General features: G+C 33.5%; 2 protein-coding genes across 2 annotated transcripts; one reads left to right on the top strand and one right to left on the bottom strand.

The window, feature by feature from the left end:
- Positions 1-9,301: 9,301 nt before the first annotated feature.
- Positions 9,302-18,238, top strand: LOC141668831 (ubiquitin carboxyl-terminal hydrolase 24-like). Its single transcript, XM_074475856.1, has 7 exons — positions 9,302-9,532; positions 9,737-10,357; positions 11,125-11,309; positions 11,684-11,928; positions 15,814-15,959; positions 16,081-16,257; positions 17,905-18,238. The coding sequence occupies exons 1-7, from the start codon at positions 9,509-9,511 to the stop codon at positions 18,091-18,093; spliced, it is 1,587 nt and encodes a 528-aa protein (XP_074331957.1). The 5' UTR covers positions 9,302-9,508; the 3' UTR covers positions 18,094-18,238.
- A 584-nt stretch (positions 18,239-18,822) lies between these two features.
- On the bottom strand, positions 18,823-20,004 carry LOC141708693 (F-box/kelch-repeat protein At3g23880-like). The gene is made up of 2 exons (XM_074512447.1): positions 19,949-20,004; positions 18,823-19,477 (listed from the first exon to the last, which is right to left on the bottom strand). The coding sequence occupies exons 1-2, from the start codon at positions 20,002-20,004 to the stop codon at positions 18,823-18,825; spliced, it is 711 nt and encodes a 236-aa protein (XP_074368548.1).
- Positions 20,005-20,297: the final 293 nt, after the last annotated feature.

Here is a 20,297-nt window from a genome sequence, read left to right as displayed (position 1 = left end):
CCAAGCTTGTCAGATTCTTGACGTTTCTCAAACGCCTTACATCCCCAAACTTTCATAAAGTTCATGCCTGACCGTTTCTCCTTCCATATCTCATATGGAGTCTTTTGAACCTTCTTAGTAGGAACACGGTTAAGTGTGAAAGCCGTTGTTTCTAGAGCGTAACCCCAGAAACTAATTGGAAGATCTGCATGACTCATCATCGATCGCACCATATCCAACAAGGTGCGATTTCTCCTCTCTGAAACTCCATTCCATTGAGGTGTTCCTGGCGGAGTGAGTTATGATACAATACCACACTCTTTCAAATACTCTCTAAATTCGGTGCTTAAGTATTCACCCCCATGATCGGATCGTAAGATCTTAATACTTGCATCTCCGTCAATTTGCTTCTCTACTTCAACCTTGTATTCTTTAAATTTTTCAAAAGAATCGAATTTGTTCTTCATAAGATATACATATCCATATCTACTAAAATCATCAGTAAATGTTATGAAGTAGTAGTAGCCTCCTCTAGCCATTACACGCATTGGGCCACATACATCACTATGTATTAGCTCCAGACGTTTAGTGGCCCTTTGACCCTTACCAGTGAAAGGGGCTTTAGTCATCTTACCAAGCAAACAAGATTCGCATTCTTGGTATGATTCAAAATCAAACTTATCCAAGTATCCATCCTTATGTAATTTGGATATGCGTTTCTCATTTATGTGGCCTAGACGACAATGCCAGAGGTATGTTTGATTTGAGTCATTTATTTTAAGTCATTTGTTTTCTATATTACAGACAGGGTTATCTAAATCAAGAACATATAAACCATTAAATAAACGCGCAACACCATAGGTTAAATTATTCAAAGTAAAAGAGCAACTTTTGTTCTTTATTGTAAACGAAAAACCTTTCTTGTCCAAACAAGAGACAGAAATAATGTTTCTGCGAATTGCAGGCACGTAAAAACAGTCTTCTAGTTCTAAAACAAGCCCAGAGGGCATAGATAAATAATAAGTCCCTACAGCTAAAGCAACAACTTTTGCTCCATTGCCTACTCTTAGGTCCACTTCTCCCTTAACCAAAGTTCTACTTCTCTGCAGGCCCTGCACATTTATACAAATATGAGAAGCACATCCAGTATCAAATACCCAAGATGTAGAAATAGAAAAATTGACTTCTATAACATAAATACCTGATCCAAAAATCTGAACTGCTTTCTTTTTCTTCAGATCCTCCAAGTAAATTGGACAGTTTCTCTTCGAGTGACCATCTTTCTTACAGTAGTGACATTCACCCTTGGCCACACCACCTTTAGGCTTTAAAGCCTGTTTGGGACCTGACTTTGGCTTGGGTGTAGAATCAGATCCAATCTTCTTCTTACCCTTCCATTTGCCCTTCCTTTTGGCATTACCTTTATTTACCACTATCAGTATGTGAGCAGGTTCAGCTGTCTTTATGTTGGTCTCATATGTTCTCAACATATGCAACAATTCAGTAGGTGTTTTGTCAAATTCATTCATATTGTAGTTCACAACAAACTGAGTGAATTTGTTGTTCAAAGAATTCATGATTAGGTCAATACCAGTTTCCGGACCAATCGGGAAACCCAAAGTTTCAAGGTACTCAATGTAACCAATCATCTTCAGAACATGTGGGCCAACTGGTTCACTCGCCCCTTGTTTGCAATTAAAAAGTGACTTACTCGTGTTGAACCTTTCTTGACGAGTTTGGCTTGCAAACATGCTTTGCAAGTGCTCATTGATAGTATATGCATCCATATGCACATGTTGTCTTTGAAGCTCAACACTCATAGTTGCCAACATAAGACATGCAACATCATTTGCATCATTCTCATCCCTTGTCATCAGCAGTAGCACCCTCAGGAAGGGGGCCTGGAGGAGGAATATCAATGACATGAAGCTTGCGCTCCTGCCTGAGGACAATCCTCAAATTCCTCTGCCAGTCTAGGAAGTTGTTTCCTCCTGTCAGCTTGTCCTTCTCAAGGACTGAACGTACCGATAGTGTGTTTGTGTTGTTTGCCATTACTCAGTATCTACAATAATAAAAGTGCAAAATAAACATTAGATTGTCTGAGTTCAAATTTTATGTTCATATGATTATGATATATTCATAATATATCTCCCACTATTTTTTTTATCAAATTAATAGCCCTAACTATTAATTCGGAAAGTATATCCCATAAATCTTTCTAGTGAGCCAAGATCCATATTTCGTCATGTTCTTAGTCAACCACTGGTATCCTTAAAACATGATTATTTAGGTAGACAACAGTTGTCAATTATATCATATATAATTCTTGGATAATTTGGTGAACAATAATTGATCTTATCTATCTAATAGATTTTTAACCAAACTCTATGCTTCTAAGTTCATAATAGTTGAATATAACCGTTTATATTCACCTTATTATGATGACTCAGTTAAGTTAGACCCAATGATACAACGTCCGAATATAACCGTTTATATTCGTCGCATTTCACCATGATAGATAGGAGTCCCCTGCCACTGACAGCCCTTCCCCTTATCGATCTAGGATTTAATGAGTGTTCATTCATTGGAAAGCATCTAATTAAAACTTAATATTTTTACTTAGGGATTTTTAATTTAGAACGATCATGATCCCATCATAAAGAGATTCCCATTTTTTCCTTGAATAAAATACTTTAAATCAATACTCGTCAATGGTTTGATTTCCAGGTAGTGGAGGAGTCACATCGGTCTCGCTTAAAACCCACAGCCTTACAAGTTTTATGAACCCGTTGTTGACAAAATCACCCCATATCAGAAATAAAGAAAATTCGTATTTTATTCCGTGTTTCATAAACACGAGAATCTCATGATCGTTTGTTAATTTTAAATCTTGAGTCGTTACAGATTTTATCTTGTTTAAAGGCATGTCATGGGTGATGTATCTAATACATACATGCATCATTAATCTAATTAAAACATGCATTTTCTACTCTACACATACTATTTATACATCATATGAAAAGTGCGTAAAGTAAACGTGCAATAGTTATGGCCCAATCCTATGTGATCTTTTCAGGCTAATGAAAAGATCAAGGTCAGTCTATGGTGTAAAAATAACTATTACATATGTCTTCTCTATTGCTTCCATTGTCTCCTTGGCCTCCATAGGATTCCTCCTCTTTCCCTTGTCCTTCTTGGATGTTACATTAAGAATTATACTAATGAACTTACAAAAGAACTCGAGTTACATTCGAGATAAAACAACTACAAATAGAAAACGACATGCAAGTCGTATTTATTACAAACCAAAAGAATAAACCATTACAACTAAGGTCTTAAGGCCATAACTATGCACCATGCTCAAGTAACCATTAAAGAACATGATAGATCATATAAAGATGACATACTATTTATCACTTATCATGATCCAATCAAGAATAATAAATAAGTAAAGCATATTTCATAAGCACAAATTAAAAACGAAACCCTAAGCACGCGGATCAACCTCCGCGGTGAGGTCGCTGGGGGGGGTTCGGGGGGCAGCGAGCCCCCCGATGGCGGGAATTTTTGCAAAATCAAGTATCAGAATACTAGCAAAACATGTATCAGAATACTATTCTAGAGGCATGTATTAGTATACACACGATCCATATCTCAGTTACCAAAAACATGTATCAGTATACATATTTTAAGAGATCGCATACATATGAGTTATGGCAGATCTTAAACATACTAGTATCATCATATAGATTCTTAACAGATTCATCATATCATTCATATAACATAACTGTTATCATGGCATACTCATATAACATAACTGTTATCATGGCAGACTCATCACACATGCATACTTGTAAAAATACAGTAAACATGTAACCAAATCAGCCCCTTATACACGTAGCTCTGATGCCGTTGTTGGGTTTCAAAGGCATAAAACGCAGCGGATAAACGTAAATAAAACAAAAATTTTGAAACCCAAAAACAGGATCCATGTATAATTATGGACAGATTATGGAGATAACGAATCATACCTTTCAAGAGCTTAACTTTCACGAACTCAATGGAGATCCTAGCTATCACGCTTTGTGTCTACCTCTCGGAGAAACACCTCTATGGTATCCACACGAGCACCTTCAAGAACATCTCACGAACTTGACTACGGAATGGATGTACTAGCCTCCTTCTTGACGATCTGAATTGCCTCTGCCTCTCTTTGCTGCCAGGGTTTTCTAAAAAACGTACAAGCCTCTTTAACCTATCATTATGTATTTATAATGGCTGATTAAAAAGGCCCATTACAGCAAAGCCCAACCTTAGTAGGTATTGGATTAAATAATAAAAACGAATTTCTATTATTTAATTAATAACTAAGTCATACTTAATTATTATGGGCAAAAACATTCCTTTTAATTCGAATTTATATTATCTCAATTAAGTCTTACTTAATTATAATAAAATTCAAATATTCATCAATTAATTTAAATCCATAATTTAAATTAACTATTCCATTAAGTGCTCTATTTGTGCGACCCTATAGGCTATTATTTAATTGGCAATAATTTTATTCTCTAATAAAATTATAAACAATGAGCGGTATCTAGTAATACATCATTGTTACCCAATTAAACAATAATTAAATCGTGATTAGATAAAACCTTTCGTGATTAATGTTTTTCGTGTAATATAATCCCTTTAACCATACATATTATAGATTAAACTCGAGGCATGTATTTAGTCATCCTCTTCAACATTTAATCCGGGTTTACTTGATCCATGAGTAGATTATCGAGACAAATCATAATTTGAGCATGGCCGTGCTTTTATAATCTCACTCAATCAGGAGGCCAATAATATCTCTCCTAATTATATGAGGGTTAAATCCTTTATCTATCATTCATATTTCTCATATGACTCATGATATACCCGATGTCCACTTTTATCATCACCCGATCAAAAGTAACTTTTAATGTAGTCAAAGTATATTAATCCTCGTACAGAAATATAATGATTTCAAGTCAAAGGATCGTTACACCATTATCACTGTGAGTCTTTCTTATGACTTTATTAAACATGAAGAATCTCACTGTGGGTCTGTCCAGTACCATGTACTCTCACATGTACCTATGTATTGACTTTAGTATCCCCATACTTATAACCCATGAGATGTGGTTATCTTGTCAAACAACATACTAGTCTATTTATGTATTATTATTGTCCTATATAATAATACTCGACTAGGGACCTTTAAGAATATGATATATTATATAATCTCAAGTTCAAGTCATGTACTTAAACTATACAATTTGTATTATGATTCTAAGGACATTTATTATGCTAACAAAATATCGCAGTAATTAAGGTCATAATAAATATATTTATTGAATGATCAACTGATATAAAGATTATAAAAGAATAATGTATTGTCTCTAGGGCACCTACACTAACAGTTAATGCAAATGACTCAGGGACAGACATATGTATGCAGGTGTCCATCAATTGCCTTGTCTCAAGGAGGGCATCTGAGTTAGATATCTTTATCAGCAAAGTTAGAGCTATAACTCGTGATGATACCATGCTATTAACTACACTGAGAGATGCTCATGTAGCTGCCTTTCCTAAAGCATTTCTATAGCCAAGCAAGGGTATAGCATACATATGTCCAACCACCAAACGATTCAGATTTTTCAATATCCCCAAACAATGTGTCAGGAGAAATGAGAAGCTTATCATGATCCTAAGAACTAGCTTAAAAGCTAAGAAAAACAAAAACAATGATGATATGGAAATGATAAAGCTACTAAGGAGATATCTGAATAATGCAGAAGTCAACTTGCCCAGAACTGAGTTCAACAATGATGACTTGGATGATGATGAGCACAAGAAGAGTGATCAAAATCCTTCTGGCTCAAATCCGAGTCAGTCCAGTAAGCCATCTGGTAGCAAGGGTGGAGAGAAAAATAAGGAAGATGACAAGAAAGATGAAGAGAAGAAGAAAAGAGGGGAAATGAAGAGCAGAAAATCTCATGATGATTCAGAAATTCAAACAACCCTAAAAATCCAAATACAACCATCTCAAACCTCAGCTCAACCCACAACATCAACTATCTCTAACATCAAATCTTCCCAGATATCTAAGCCAAAATTTCTTTACAGACAAACTGCCAAATCCTTCCTAAAAATTCCAATCACCTCAAGCCACACAAATCTCAAGAAAATGACAACTCTACCTTTAGTCAAACCTTCACTTAAATTCAAGCTTAAATCTGTTGGGAGAAAACCTAAGAAAGGCAAGCCTGCAAAGGAAGTGGAATTCACTGAAAGGGCCATCTGTAACTGCTTTAAGGAATCTGACTTTTTACCTCTAAATTGGTGCACCTCAGATGAAGACCATTTCCAATATCTAGCTGAGGAAATTGTTGAAATCTCGATTGTATCTCTGAGAGAAGTTAGAGTTTATTTTAAGGATGGTACATTCACTCTTTTAGACAAAAAGTTAATGGATTTTTTGGTTCCTGCATAAATTAAGAGAGTGATAAGTTTGTTAAAAGGCAAGAACACTGTTGCAAGGACATGGAGATCATCTATGGATAAATGGTTGATTGAAAGGGAGGAAACAAAGAAAAGAGATAAGGTTGAAGTTGAAGAAAGAAGAAGGAGACATGATGAAGAATTAAACATGTTTATAAAAAGATCAGAAGAGTTGAAAGCAAAAGGAATGAGCAGAATTTCTAAAGATGGTAGATTTATAAACATCAAAGTTGGTGGATTCTCAAGATTCAGCTTAGAGTATCTGGACCAGGGTTACCTTAAGGCAGCAAGGCAAAAGCTTGTGGAAGCTCTAAGTGGAACACTCATCATAGAAGAACTTGAAATTCTTGATCACTTGAAGGATAAACTTAGAGAAGAAGCAGATGTAAAAACTGTCTTTACCTGATCCTTGTAGTCATGGAACCTAGAGAATCTTATGTTGTACAAGCTGTAATTCTATCAAACTTTATGTTTTGATGTTATCTTCCATTAGTTTTAAACTTGGGGTTAGTCTTGTTAACATGTATGAATTTATGTTAAGCAATCTTCTCACAAATTGGGAGAGATTGTTGTAAAATACATGTCTATACTTTAACAAGACTAAGACAATTTGTCAACCCTAAGTAAGTTGTATTGTTATCTAAATTTGTATTTTATACTTGTAACACTTAAAGTCTGTAAAAATGCAAAGGAGCAGACTGGACCCTTTTTCCTGAAACAGTATCAAGCCTAAGGATTCTATCTGGAAGAAGATCAAGAAGATCATGTCTCAGAAGAATTTTGAAGAAGTTTGGAGTTGAATAAATCTGTTTGGAAAAAAATAATCTAAGTCAAGATCTCTACCAGTCACATATTTAATGTTATAGAGAAGTCATTCGAGAACTCCAGAATGGCTCGAATGGCTTATCGAGAAGTCAGAAAAGCCACTAGAGAACTCAGGAAGATATCGACAAGCCAAATTTGAAAAACTGAAAATTGGAGATATCGACAAGTCATTCCTTCACTAGAGAACTCAGAGTTATCGACAAGTCTACATTCAGTAGAGAACTCTGAGTTATCGATAAGTCAAGTTCCACTAGAGAACTCAGAGATATCGATATATCAAAATTCACTAAAGAACTCTGAGATGTCGACAAGGTGAATTTGACTAAAGAACCGTGAGATATCAACAAGTCAAGAAGCCACTAGAGAACTAAGAGTTATCGATAAGTCAAAGTGAAGATGTGAAGACTAGAGATCTCGACAAGCCTAAATTTCTTATATAGAACTGTAGATTCTACAAGCCAAACTGAATATAGAGTACTAGAGATCTCGATAAGCCAATATACTTATCTAGATGTCAACTGTTCTATAGACCTAAACTGGAGATCTCGAGGTACAGCCTCAAAGTACAAAATTGCAGACTAGTTCAGTTTTCAAGATAAACAATCAACAAACAATCCAACAGCTGGATTGACAAGTCTACAAAAAGCAGTTTGAAGAATGTGCAAGATCAATGGCAAAGATTAACTGACAGAGGAAGATTAAAATGAACACGGGATGCTAAAGATATGCTAAGCCATAAATGGAAGATTTGCTTTTCTATAAATAGAAATGACAAGTGACAGTTTAGAAAAACTAATAGCATGTTTATCTACTGTGTAAACCAACAGTTAACTAAATTATAAAGTTAACACTGGTCCTTTAGTTAGTTGTTACAATTTAGATCACAATTTTTGTAACACTCTCAAGAAGAAGTTGAGCTCTTTAACATCAAAGAACTTAGAAATTTTATAGCAAAAGAGCCTTAATTTTTATATAAAATTAAGTGAGTTTTGAAGATTTGTGTTCTTTATTTTCTACAAGTTTAAATTCTGCATGAACATTTTTCTATACAAGATTTAATTTATTTTGTTCAACAATTAACTTTCAAGAAAAGCCTAAAATCAGAAAGACACATTCACCCCCTTTGTGTGTGATTCATTACCTAACAACCACGTTTCAAAAGATATGAAATACTTCATCAAAATTATAAAAATTCTTTAATTATTAAATCTAACAAAATGTAGATTTTTTTATTAACATTAGATTTAAATGTTTGTTTGAAAATCCAAATTAAATATTACATGATTAATGGATTTTAAAAATCTAAAATTAAATATATGTAATTTTTAAAATTCAAATTAAATATATTTGATTTTTATTTAAGTTTTAAAAATATTAAATTCAATTTATATAATTTTTAAAAATTCAAAAAACTAATTTAAAATTTGAATTTAATTCAAGTGAAATTGAAAGTTACAATAAAATTACAATAGATAAATGAATTTTTTCATAAATATCTTAGTTTTACAACTTTTTTGTAAATATGTATTCACTTTTTAAAAATATTTACAAAAATACGTTTGCAATTTTGAAAGTAGTTTGCAACCACGTTTGAAACTTGAAATTTTAAAAATATTTGCAAAAATACGTTTTACAAATTTTTAATCATATTTGCAACATAATTTGTAATCGAAAATGTAACACAAAATACAACCCAAAATGCAACATAAAAGAGTTGCACAATTCAAAATAAATGCAAGCTATTATGCAACATCGTATTTTTACAAATATTTTTAGAATAAAATAGTTTTTTTGCAAGTTATTTCAGGAGTTGAAAAATTCATATTTTTTTTATAAAAAGTTGTAAATTTGATAAATTCCCATCCCACATCAATTAATATTTTGTTTTTGTGACATAAATTGATAATTTTGTTAAAATAAATATGGTACCAAAATTGTGCAAACATGTTTGGGCTCGATATTTTGACGGGTCGGGCCTACGCATATGTCCTATTTTCCATCCCTTTCACATCATTCTCATGATTATGGTTTTTTAGGGTTTCAGAAATTCAATTACATTCAAAAATCAAAACGTGTTTATACCCATAAAACTCAGTGAGAAATACAAATTGATTACCAATACTAGTGAATAATATAATCATCTCACAAAGCTAATGTTTACTTTCTTTCAATACTAATGGGTGACCCTCTTACTCACCAGGTATGCAATTATTTAATTTCATGTATCTCTATAATTTTTGTATGTTTTTGTGTTTTTATAGTTGTTTGCTTCTTTTTATGTTCTGGTTTTTTTGTAGAACTTGATTTAGTTGAAGTTTTATTCTTTTTGTATTCTTGAAAGTTGTTTTTTTTTAAAAAATTAAAAATTTAGTGTGAATTGATTTTAGTTTTGTAAGTTATGTAGGTATTTGTATTTGGGTCTTTTTCTGAAGATGAAGCTAGAAGCTTGCTGCATCAGTCAGCTGAAAAGGCGGTTAATAAGAACGATTTGCCAGTTAATTCTTTGAATAATGTGAGTGGACTGTCATTTGGTAGTTTTGATGGTGAATTAAGTAAAAATTTCCCGAATTGTTCGAATGGTTTGTCTAGGGTTAAGCCTGAGTGCAAGATTGGTCAAAGTGAGAATGTGGAGAATGGGAAGTTGAAGGAGAATGGGGATAGTGGAAATTCTTTACGTTGCTCTAGTTTATGTAGTGGTAGTGAGGGGACTACGAGGAAAGAGGGCAGTGACTTAAGTTCAAGTGTGGTGGAAAATGAAGGTCGTTCTCTAGAAAAGTTGACCCTGCAAGATCATGACGCTGTAAGGTTAAAGGAAGGATATGTAAATGGGACATCTCATGGAGGCTTACAAAAGCAATGCCAAAAGGCTTCCGATAGTCCTGTTAAAATGGTTGATGACTTGCGGCCTCGAGGGTTGATTAACTCCGGGAATTTATGTTTTCTCAATGCCACACTGCAGGCTCTTTTATCCTGTTCGCCTTTAATTAAGCTTCTACTGGAATTAAGAAGTCGCAATATTTCCAAGGTTTGCTTCCTCTATTTTTTTAATATGACTACTCTTTTTTACGAAAAAGAATTAAATGCTCGTTATCCTAATTTCTAAGACTGCCTCCTGAATAAATTATACTTTCAATTTATTGAAGTTCACAACTTCACATATTGTTGGAATATCGAAGGGTTTCTGATACTGATTAACAAAGTTTAATTAGTTAGATTTCGTTTCTAGTCTCTTGACTTGAAGATTTTGCATCTATATTATATCAATATCGAGCCTTGGTTTTAGAGAACAGGAGTGCAGTTGTATGTTTGTTGAGATTTTGCAGTTACATTTGGCCAGCATAACTTAAAGACACGTCACTTTTTCTCCCATTAAGGGCTTAAATTATTAGTTCTTTGGTAAAAAAATCATGAACGATGAATATCTTCTGAATATATGATATATAATATCAGATTATACACAAATATAGTATAATTTGTTTGAAACAGTACTATGGCTTATTTGAGAAGTAGGATTTCATTTGAAATTCTGGATTTGGTCGAATGACATGTTTGGCTAACTAAAAGAATTTGGATCTGGATTTCATTTGTAGCTGTTCAAATACTAGCATAAATATGAAATGAAAACTCAATTTGTGTCATTTGAAAAGATGTACATGTTCCTAAATACAATCTTATAGAAAACAAATTTTCAGTTTGTCTGCAGCTAACTATTAGAAATTAGATCAACACTATATTGGTAATGAATTCATAATCAAAATCATGATGGATGTTCTAACTTTGCTTGTACCTTAGGTTAATTATCCGACACTAGCTGCATTTGCGGATTTTGTGTCCGTTCTTGAACCCAATGACATAACCTTGAAGAAGAAAGACATACTTGTGCTTGAGATCGGAAGGCCTTTCAGCCCTTCAATGTTTGAAAGTGTTCTTAAAAAATTTACCCCAGATGTTTCTAGTAGTATCTCGGGCAGACCAAGGTTCGTTCTCTCTTTTCTTTGTATCCCCTTTGACTGAAAATCTTGCAATAATTTGTTACTTTCTTTCATTGTATATTTTACTTGCATCGAGGAGAATTAACTTATAGCCAGGTTACTAATGCTTCAGTTTATCTTGAAGTTCTGCTTTATTTATCTATATTGATGTCCGGATAGTGGTTTCTTGTGCTTGGCAAATGGAGTGGATAGAAGAATTATCTTATATTACAGTAGATGGTTCTTAAGAATTGCTAGTTCGAAAGTAGACGTAAAAATGCAGTTTTTCTGTTTGCCTCTAGATAGTCACTTCTATATAATCTGTATAGGTATATACAAATTTTTGATATGTTAATTTTGTATCAACTCATATTTTCCAGGCAAGAAGATGCGCAGGAGTTCCTAAGTTTCGTTATGGACCAAATGCATGACGAATTATTAAAGCTTGAAGGCAAGTCAAGTGCATATGGGGGCAAGTTATCTCTAGTTTCTTCTGCAGATGATGATGACTGGGAGACAGTGGGTCCAAAAAACAAATCTGCAGTGACAAGGACCCAAAACTTTGTTCCTTCGCATTTAAGTGAAATTTTTGGAGGACAATTGAGAAGTGTGGTTAAGACAAGAGGTAATTTTGTATTACAAGTGAAACCTCATGCGTGCACACACACAAATACATTTGGCCTTCTTGATAGGCGAGTATATAATAAATGAAAATTCATACGTGTTAATGTTTTATATGATAATATAGCTATAAGCTTATATACTTAAGAAAAAAAACTATTACTGTATATTTACATGAATAGACCTCACATAAGTTAACATGAGGTTAATCTGATATCTAGCAACCTCAAATAATAAATTTTATCATGTGGGTAGTTGAAAACTTGATTTTGCATTTTAATACCATATTATTAGTATAATTATGTTGCTACTTGGTAGAATTTAACAAATCTTAACCATTTGACTTGCATTGCGTTGTGTATATGGTACTAAACCCTTGGGATAGTATTTATTAAAATAATTTTAGCTGATTTTAATATGTATTTTAGAATTTAATATTTGTTATCCAGTTAATTGTATTCTAATATTTTATTTTAGTTTATACTTGTTGTTCTATTGATGTTTTAAATTAGAAAACTCATGCTTGTTTAATTAGGTTATTATAACAGTTAGGCCCGTTAAAATAAGTAGGACTTAAAGATTTGGTTAAATTAGAATAATTATGTATTTTGATTTGAATATGTTTTTAATATACGTGGGCCTGTTACTGTAGTTTTCTAATAATTAGGCTTTTTAAAATAACTGGACCATAAGATGTGTTTAAATTTGAAAAGATGTGTTCCATTAATAGTATATTTTTTTAAAGAAAATCAAACCCGCTAATAAAATATGTTTTAAAAAAATGGGCTCATAGACCGGCCCTAAACTGGCCACACGGACTAAAGCTTTTAATGTTTTGGTCTTTTATAATAGACTGTAGATAGATATAGATGAATATTCACGAAACAAAACCAGAAGAATAATTTTGAAACGATGTCTAGATTATATATGGACTCTTCCAAAAATAAATTGAAGTGTTAGGATCAATATTAAGTGTCAGAGTCGAATCTCATACCCAAAGCTAAATCTGTGCCATGTTTGAAACGGATATTATGTAAAAATTGAAAAGCCTGGAAGCCAAAGACACAAATATGATGACAAAATAACAAGTCTCGGTAACAAAAGCCCTAGTCTTTATATGTAGCGGGAGATATTGTATCTTGAAAGACCTAGTTTATTCTTCATTGGCTTTTTGTGCTCTTTGTTGCCCCTGCTACTAAAATTACAGATTGCCTGTGTTCTGTTTCTACTTATATACAATAGCTAAATCTCAGGACTACATATGCATATACCGTGCCATCCATAAGAACATTTTCAAGAGGCTTGTACCTCAGTCCCCAAATATAAAGCATAAATATATCGGTTCCTATTAAGTTAATATATTGGCTTTGGCATGACTCTAACAATACTCCCTATCTATATCTATTACTCCCTTTGTCCCATTGGGTGACAGGGAGTTCGCAAGTTCGGCACGCATTTTAATGCTCCTCTAAAGTAAAATTATATTTATATATATATAAATATTTCTTTTAAATAAAAATTAAATGTTTAAAGTTTTTAAAAAAAGAAAATTTTGAAAATAAATTAAGGAAGTATACTATATATTCACCTTAAAATGCGTGTCTAGTGTTAAAAAAACATGTAGTGAATTGAATGGGACGAAGGGAGTATTATTAGTAGATAAACCAACTTCAACTCTCAAAGTAGTAGAAGAATTTGAGGGAAGTCAAAATGTTATTGATAAAAAAGAAACAAGGAGGGGTAAGGCTCCTTAATAATAAGGGGAGGACACTCTTCAATTTTTAAAGAGCCACTAGAAGAAGTATCATGGAGCTTTATTTTTGCTTACGCTTCTATACGTTATTTAGGAGCCTATATAAATAGTCTCTTTGAAGATGTTAATTAGTTAATAGATTCCAACAAAGAGAATGCACAAGCACAGCTCAAGTAGTATATCTTATTGTGTTTTTATATGTTGTGTGCTATTATGAATATGCGGGGATCCCAGTTTAAATTATATTAGCTTCTCCTCTAGCAAAAACTGTATATGCTATAGTTGTGTATAAGCCTAATTATCAACGTTAAGTTGTTAATGCATTTTATTAACAAAATTTGTTGTAAATGCATGTGTTACATGCACCTACACCCTGCCTTGGTCTATACCTTTGTAAATCTATTAAAATGGGTACTAGTTGGCTCATATTAAGAGATGGATATTATAGGAAAAAGAATTCAAATTGATGAAACTACAGAGGCTATGTTTGTTTGAAGGAAGTATAGTCTAAGGATTATATATGTATTATGGTCCTTTAAATAGTCTAATCCCATGTTTGTTTTTCTCTGAACAATGGATACAATTATTCGATCTACTATAATAAAGGATAATCTACTATAATACTTGGTTAGATGAGTGATGCAGGGCAAGAAGAAAAACAATCAAAAAGAGAGATAATTGTGGATGAACCACTGAAAACTCACACCCAAGTTGATCTAACCGCAGAAGAAGCACTGCTCCTAGACCACATAAGAGAATAATTTGTTAAGATTACAACGCAGAACGAGAGAAACAATTCTCTACTTAATATCATTCAAAGTCCCTTTCATAAGAATAGATTACGTAAATCCCTAGCTTAGCCACCAAGTAAAATCTTTATAATATAGGATTAAAATCCTACTACTATTATTCTATTATTATAATCCTGAATATATTATTATAATCTTGAATATTCCCAATAATCTATTTATCCGATTAATTCATAACTAATAAATTACAATGAAATCTATTCCTTAACTAATACTCCCTCCGTCCCTTAATACGTTTCCCATTTTGACTTTTTACACTGTTCACGGTAAGCGATTGTCTACTAATTTACATCAAATTTATAAAAACAAATATAGTCATGAGTGATCTTGTTGGATTCGTATTTATGAATACTTTAATACAGTGAAATTTTTATATTTAATACTACTACGAAATTAAAGATATTAACAGTCAAAAGTGTGCATTGGCAAACGTGTCCAACACAAATGGGAAACATTTTTAAGGACAGAGGGAGTAACATTAAATAAATACAAACTAATATTTAAATTCTTTGTGCCGCATCAATTAGGTGTTAATAGTATACCCACTAACAAGTCAATATTTAATCCCTTTTAGTTCCTGGGTATGATACCAAGTTTTTTTATGGAACAATCAACAAACAAGGATAAGTTTTGTAAAAGATTATAGTCCATCCCCAAACTTAATTTCTTGAAACAACCAAAGCCAGGATCATGAAGGAATAAATAGGTAGATTCTGGTACTGAGAAGGGCAAGAAGGGACTAATATATCAGATAAAGTAGGGGAAAAGATGTTCACCATAGAGTAATTGATTACTGTATTCTCCTTATAGAATTTAAATAAACTTATCTAACCTAGCTTGATTTAGCTTAGTGAACTGGAGAAACTCACCTGGAAATGCTTGCAAATGAAAGAAAGAAAGTTACTGTCATGTCCATTTACTCCATGTTTTAAATTAACATGAAGCACTGCCTTTATTCATAAGTGTAAGTCAGTTAATCTTTCTTACATCTGTAGTGCTTGATACCAATTTTTGAAGTTCAATATTTGACAAGGCTATAGGTTCCATGCACTGGATTTTATGTAATTATATTTACAAACTTGAGGGGTACGTAATCGAGACTCCTCAAGGCTTTTCAAATTTATTTAAAGTGATGATATGCTTAAAATACATACATGTGCTATTTATCTAACCACACAATTTTTGCCTCGTCTTTTTACAATTCTTGTGCTATTATGATATGTTGTGGAGTTGCCTGAGTTTACTAATTGTTTTTTACTTTCAATATAGCAATTTGAGGTTGTTCAAATGTTTGTTGCTCAATCAATTTTTTTTGTGGGTATGACAGGCAACAAAGACTCGGCCACTGTTCAACCATTTATGTTGCTTCATCTTGATATTTCCCATAATGCTGTTCGTACTATCGAGGATGCTCTTTATTTATATTCTGCACCAGAAACGATAGACGAGTATCGGGCAGCAACCACAAAAAAGGTAAAAGAAAAAAATAATCCTGTTTTCTAATCACAGCACTTAGTGTGTAGTGTATTCAATTATTCATGTATGCGAGTATATCAACAGTTTCGTGACTTACCAATATGTGGTTTACCTTCAGGTTGGAGTTGTTAGCGCCAAAAAATCTATAAGCATTCAAAAACTGCCGAAAATTCTGATCTTACACCTGATGCGCTTTGGTTATGGAAGCCATGGAAGTACCAAATTGCATAAACCTGTCCGGTTTTCTCTTGAACTCCTGTTGAGCCGTGAGTTGTTGATGGCCTCTGCCACTGAGGTAATCCATATTCTTTTTATTACATTTCTCCTTCAATTTATTTTTAGCATCTGTGCATAAACGATAAATCTCAGAAACGTTAGTGAAAGAAAGCTCTGTGTAGTCATTACTTAGGATATTTCGATATCCATAATATCTCTTCTTCTAATCTGGTTTTTAAACTGGAATTGAGTTTGGAGATTCCTGATGCAGAGCAATTTGAGAGTATTAAATAATTATTAGACTTGATTAGTTGTTAATTTTGAATATTGAATGAGGTCTCTTTCTCCCTTCTTCTTGGGAAACCCTTGGGGTAGTGGGTGTTCTGCGGTTCGTCTACCCAAGTTCTATCATTGTTATCGTGTTTAGTTGATTAGTTCATGGATCCATCGTTTGTTAAGTTGTCATGCATCAGTATTTACTTAAGTATTGCAGTATATTTCCATGGTTAGCAGAATGTAAACTAGTATTGAAAGCCCTTTTCATTTCTAAAATTAATACCTTCCCTCTTATTGCCAATATTTAGTCTTTCATTGATCTACTACTCACATTCTTATTTTTGCAGTTGAGTTATAGTATGATTTTTCTTAGATCCTTGTGCTTTTTGGGTACATTTTACCAAATTTTAAAATATTCCTTTTTAAGTTTTAGTCTCTTTCTCATTTACATTTTAAAGAAGTTGATCTCTATCCTCATAGGCCATAGCACTCACACATGAGAACGTATTGGTCAAATGATTATGAAATTATAATTAACAATGCAAGATGTAGAAGACAAGTTAAGACTATATATAGTAGTCCAACCCAAAACCATCTCTCTACTAGAGGTCTCCTTTGAGAAACCCACCTCATTATCTGTCCATCTTTTCTTGATTTCTGTTTCATATTAGTTTAATTCCCTGAGAAGCAACTTTCTAATAAAATTAAACTAGGTTGGGACTTCTGGGAATATTTAATATTCATATGATTACTATGTAAAAAACTATTTTGCACAATCTATTTGTATTCAAGTGGTTAATCGCTTCCTATCTCAAAAATGTCCGGTTAATCGCTTCATATCTCAAAAATGTCCCTATATCATCATTTATTCTTTTAACCCATTTTTTCCACTGAACATGGGTGGGCCCATGTAGTACTTTAAAATCATTATAGTCACGTAGATAATATTATAAAACCTGCGACTCCGATAGCGATAGTGTATAAAGCTACTTTTTAGTGAAGTCTTGTATATTTATCTTCCAGTGAAATTTAACGGTAGTGTTTGTGACGGTTTAATTTTATGTCCTTCTGTGTTTGTTACAATAAATATATAGCTTGTTCTCCTAACCCTGTTTTAAGCTGTTAGAAAATATGGGGATAAAGCTATGAGGGTCTACGTCTACGTTAGTCTTCTCTCCAGTTTAAATAAATTTAAGTAAAATACATAATTCATAATTCATTATCATATTCTTTTTCATATTTTAGATTTTTGTAGTAAAGAATCGACTAAATTCTGCCCGAGCAGAAGTCCTGAAGATTCTTATTTTTAATTTGGCCATCTAAGTGTCGCTTGTATGCACATGGTCATTAGTGTTACTAGGGAGTTGGTTGTACTTGACGGTATTCCCCACTTATTATTTTTAATAATATCAATCAACTGCTTCCTAATTTTTTTGACATGGCTTTACAGAGACGAAAATATGACCTTGTTTCTACTATAACACATCACGGGCAGGAAGCCTCGAAGGGGCATTATACAGCTGATGCTCGTTACCCTAGTGGGCAATGGTTAAGATTTGACGACGCGTCGGTGACTGCCATAGGTGCAAGCAAGGTGTTGCATGACCAGGCCTACGTCCTCTTCTACCAGCAATGTTGACATGGTATCAGCAACCTGATTCCTGGTCACCATGCGTAAGCAAAAAAGGCATAGGTGTTGGTAGGTTTTGTAACATAGACTGAGGTGGGTTTTGGGGGGGGGGGGGGAGTTATTGTGTTGTGAAAATTTTGGTTTTTGTTTAATCATCGGTTGTTGTCTCTGCTAACATCGGGATGAGAATGTAAATTTAAATTATAAAAAAATCTTGTTGACCAATTTAGTTTTAAAATGTTAATTTTTGTTGAATTTTGGTTGTGCAAACATGATAAGGTAATATTAATTTGATTACAGAGCATTTTGTAGAAATATAATTAGGTGTAAATAAAAGACGAGATGCCATAAAATATAGTACAAAACGAGAAAGTGACTAGTTTTGGCAGAAATAATGCCACTTACAAAATCAGAAATGAACACCTCTATGAAAAGGTGACGGATTCAATTTCTTTCAGGCTGTTGCCCTGCTTCATTCTTATCTTTGATCCAAACTACACTTTCGAAGTATGCACACACTCCTGGACATCCCATCCAATCCTGAAACTCAAGATCCTCCGTTTGTTTCTTGTGTGTCACTGTGAGGATCATATAAGAGTAGGAGCCTGTTACCCTTCAAGTGACCAACAGGACGCAGAACATGAGGAAGCAATCCCACATTAAATTTCTTGTTCCAACACCCCTCCTCACTTGAAATCCAAATATCAACAATGTTGATATAAGAGAATGATGAATAAATTAAGTCCGATTGTTTTCTGATTCAATTTGTTCAGGATGCTTCCCTGCCTCATTCTTATCTTTGATCGAAACCAGAGTTTCCATGTATGCATACACTCCTCCACACCCATTGGAATTGTTAACCTTAAGATATTTTCTTTCTTGTGCTTCAGGATCATATAAGAGTAGCTTACCACCCTTACCTTGCAATACCAGCAGCCTGTTACCCTTCCAGTGACCAACAGGTCTTCTAACACGACGAACCGGCCCTGCAGTAAACTTCTTGGTCCAGCACCTCTCCTCCTCACTCAGTGTCCAAATATCAAGAATCTTTGTGGTCTCATGGAAAGAGAGAAACACAAGAGAATCATCGTATACTGCAAGACACTTGGAACTTGGCTTTGCATAGTCCGGAACATCAATCTCTTTAAATGAATCATTAGCCATATCAAAAGAAATAATCACTTGAGAACTATCTTGGAATGATCCCAACCAGTAACAACACCCATTCACATATATGTAACACCTATTACTTTCCAAGTTATAAGCTTTAGCCAGATCTCCGCAATACCTCCAGGAATCAGTCTTTAACGAGTACACAAGGACAGACACGGGATGCTTAAGTTCCCAATCATCATCGTGCAGATAACCTTTCATAACAACAACCTTATAATCCCTGCTAACATGATCAAACCCAACACCACATAATACAATCCATCACAAGGACCGTAAACATAAGAGCCCTGCATCGGCGGATCATATAACCGAGCATCTAAAACTCGAAGAGTTTCATCCACAAACAACTTACACAACCAAAGTTCATTCGGTGTAATAAAAAAGTGAACAACGAGACGACCACGCCAATCATCATTGTTGTTATAGTAATTACTCAGATGTTTGGATACGAAAATCGGGCTCGAAATAAGTTGACACCATAATTTGCACACACACTTAAACCGTAAAAGATCTTTTAGTGATAGCCTTGATAAAATCTCCATAATAATAATAATCTATCTTCTCTAGTGCAACTAGCATCAATTTCTCTTTTTCTTTCTCAGTTCTGAAAAAAGGAACATAATTAAATCAGCTAATAACGAAAAGGTACAATTATTTATCCACATAATAAAAAATAAGAGGAGGATGTTACCTTTGTTTGGAGAGTTGAGTGGAAGTGTCGAACATATATGGCAAAGAGAGAGCCATTGCAATAAGCCTGGAGACTCGAGGGGAGCTTCTGTGAGAGATTAGGGGTACGTTTAGGACAATACGTACGTTTATATAAATAAATAAGAATAATTCAAAGTTCGTTTTCTAAACAGATTCTAATTGTGCGTGCATGGGTTGTAATTCTAAATCCTAATTATTAAGGACAAGGGATACCAGTAGAGTTCGGGTGCAATTGAAACAAAGGTTGAAATATTGTAATTTTCAAGTAATTATAAATTATTATCTTGAACAAAGTTTAAAAATATTATAATATTATAAATATTTAAATA

Source organism: Apium graveolens, chromosome 1 (genome assembly GCF_009905375.1).
Source record: "Apium graveolens cultivar Ventura chromosome 1, ASM990537v1, whole genome shotgun sequence".
Taxonomy (NCBI): domain Eukaryota; kingdom Viridiplantae; phylum Streptophyta; class Magnoliopsida; order Apiales; family Apiaceae; genus Apium; species Apium graveolens.
Note: the sequence above shows the minus strand (reverse complement) of the source record. Positions and strands in the feature narration are given on the sequence as shown.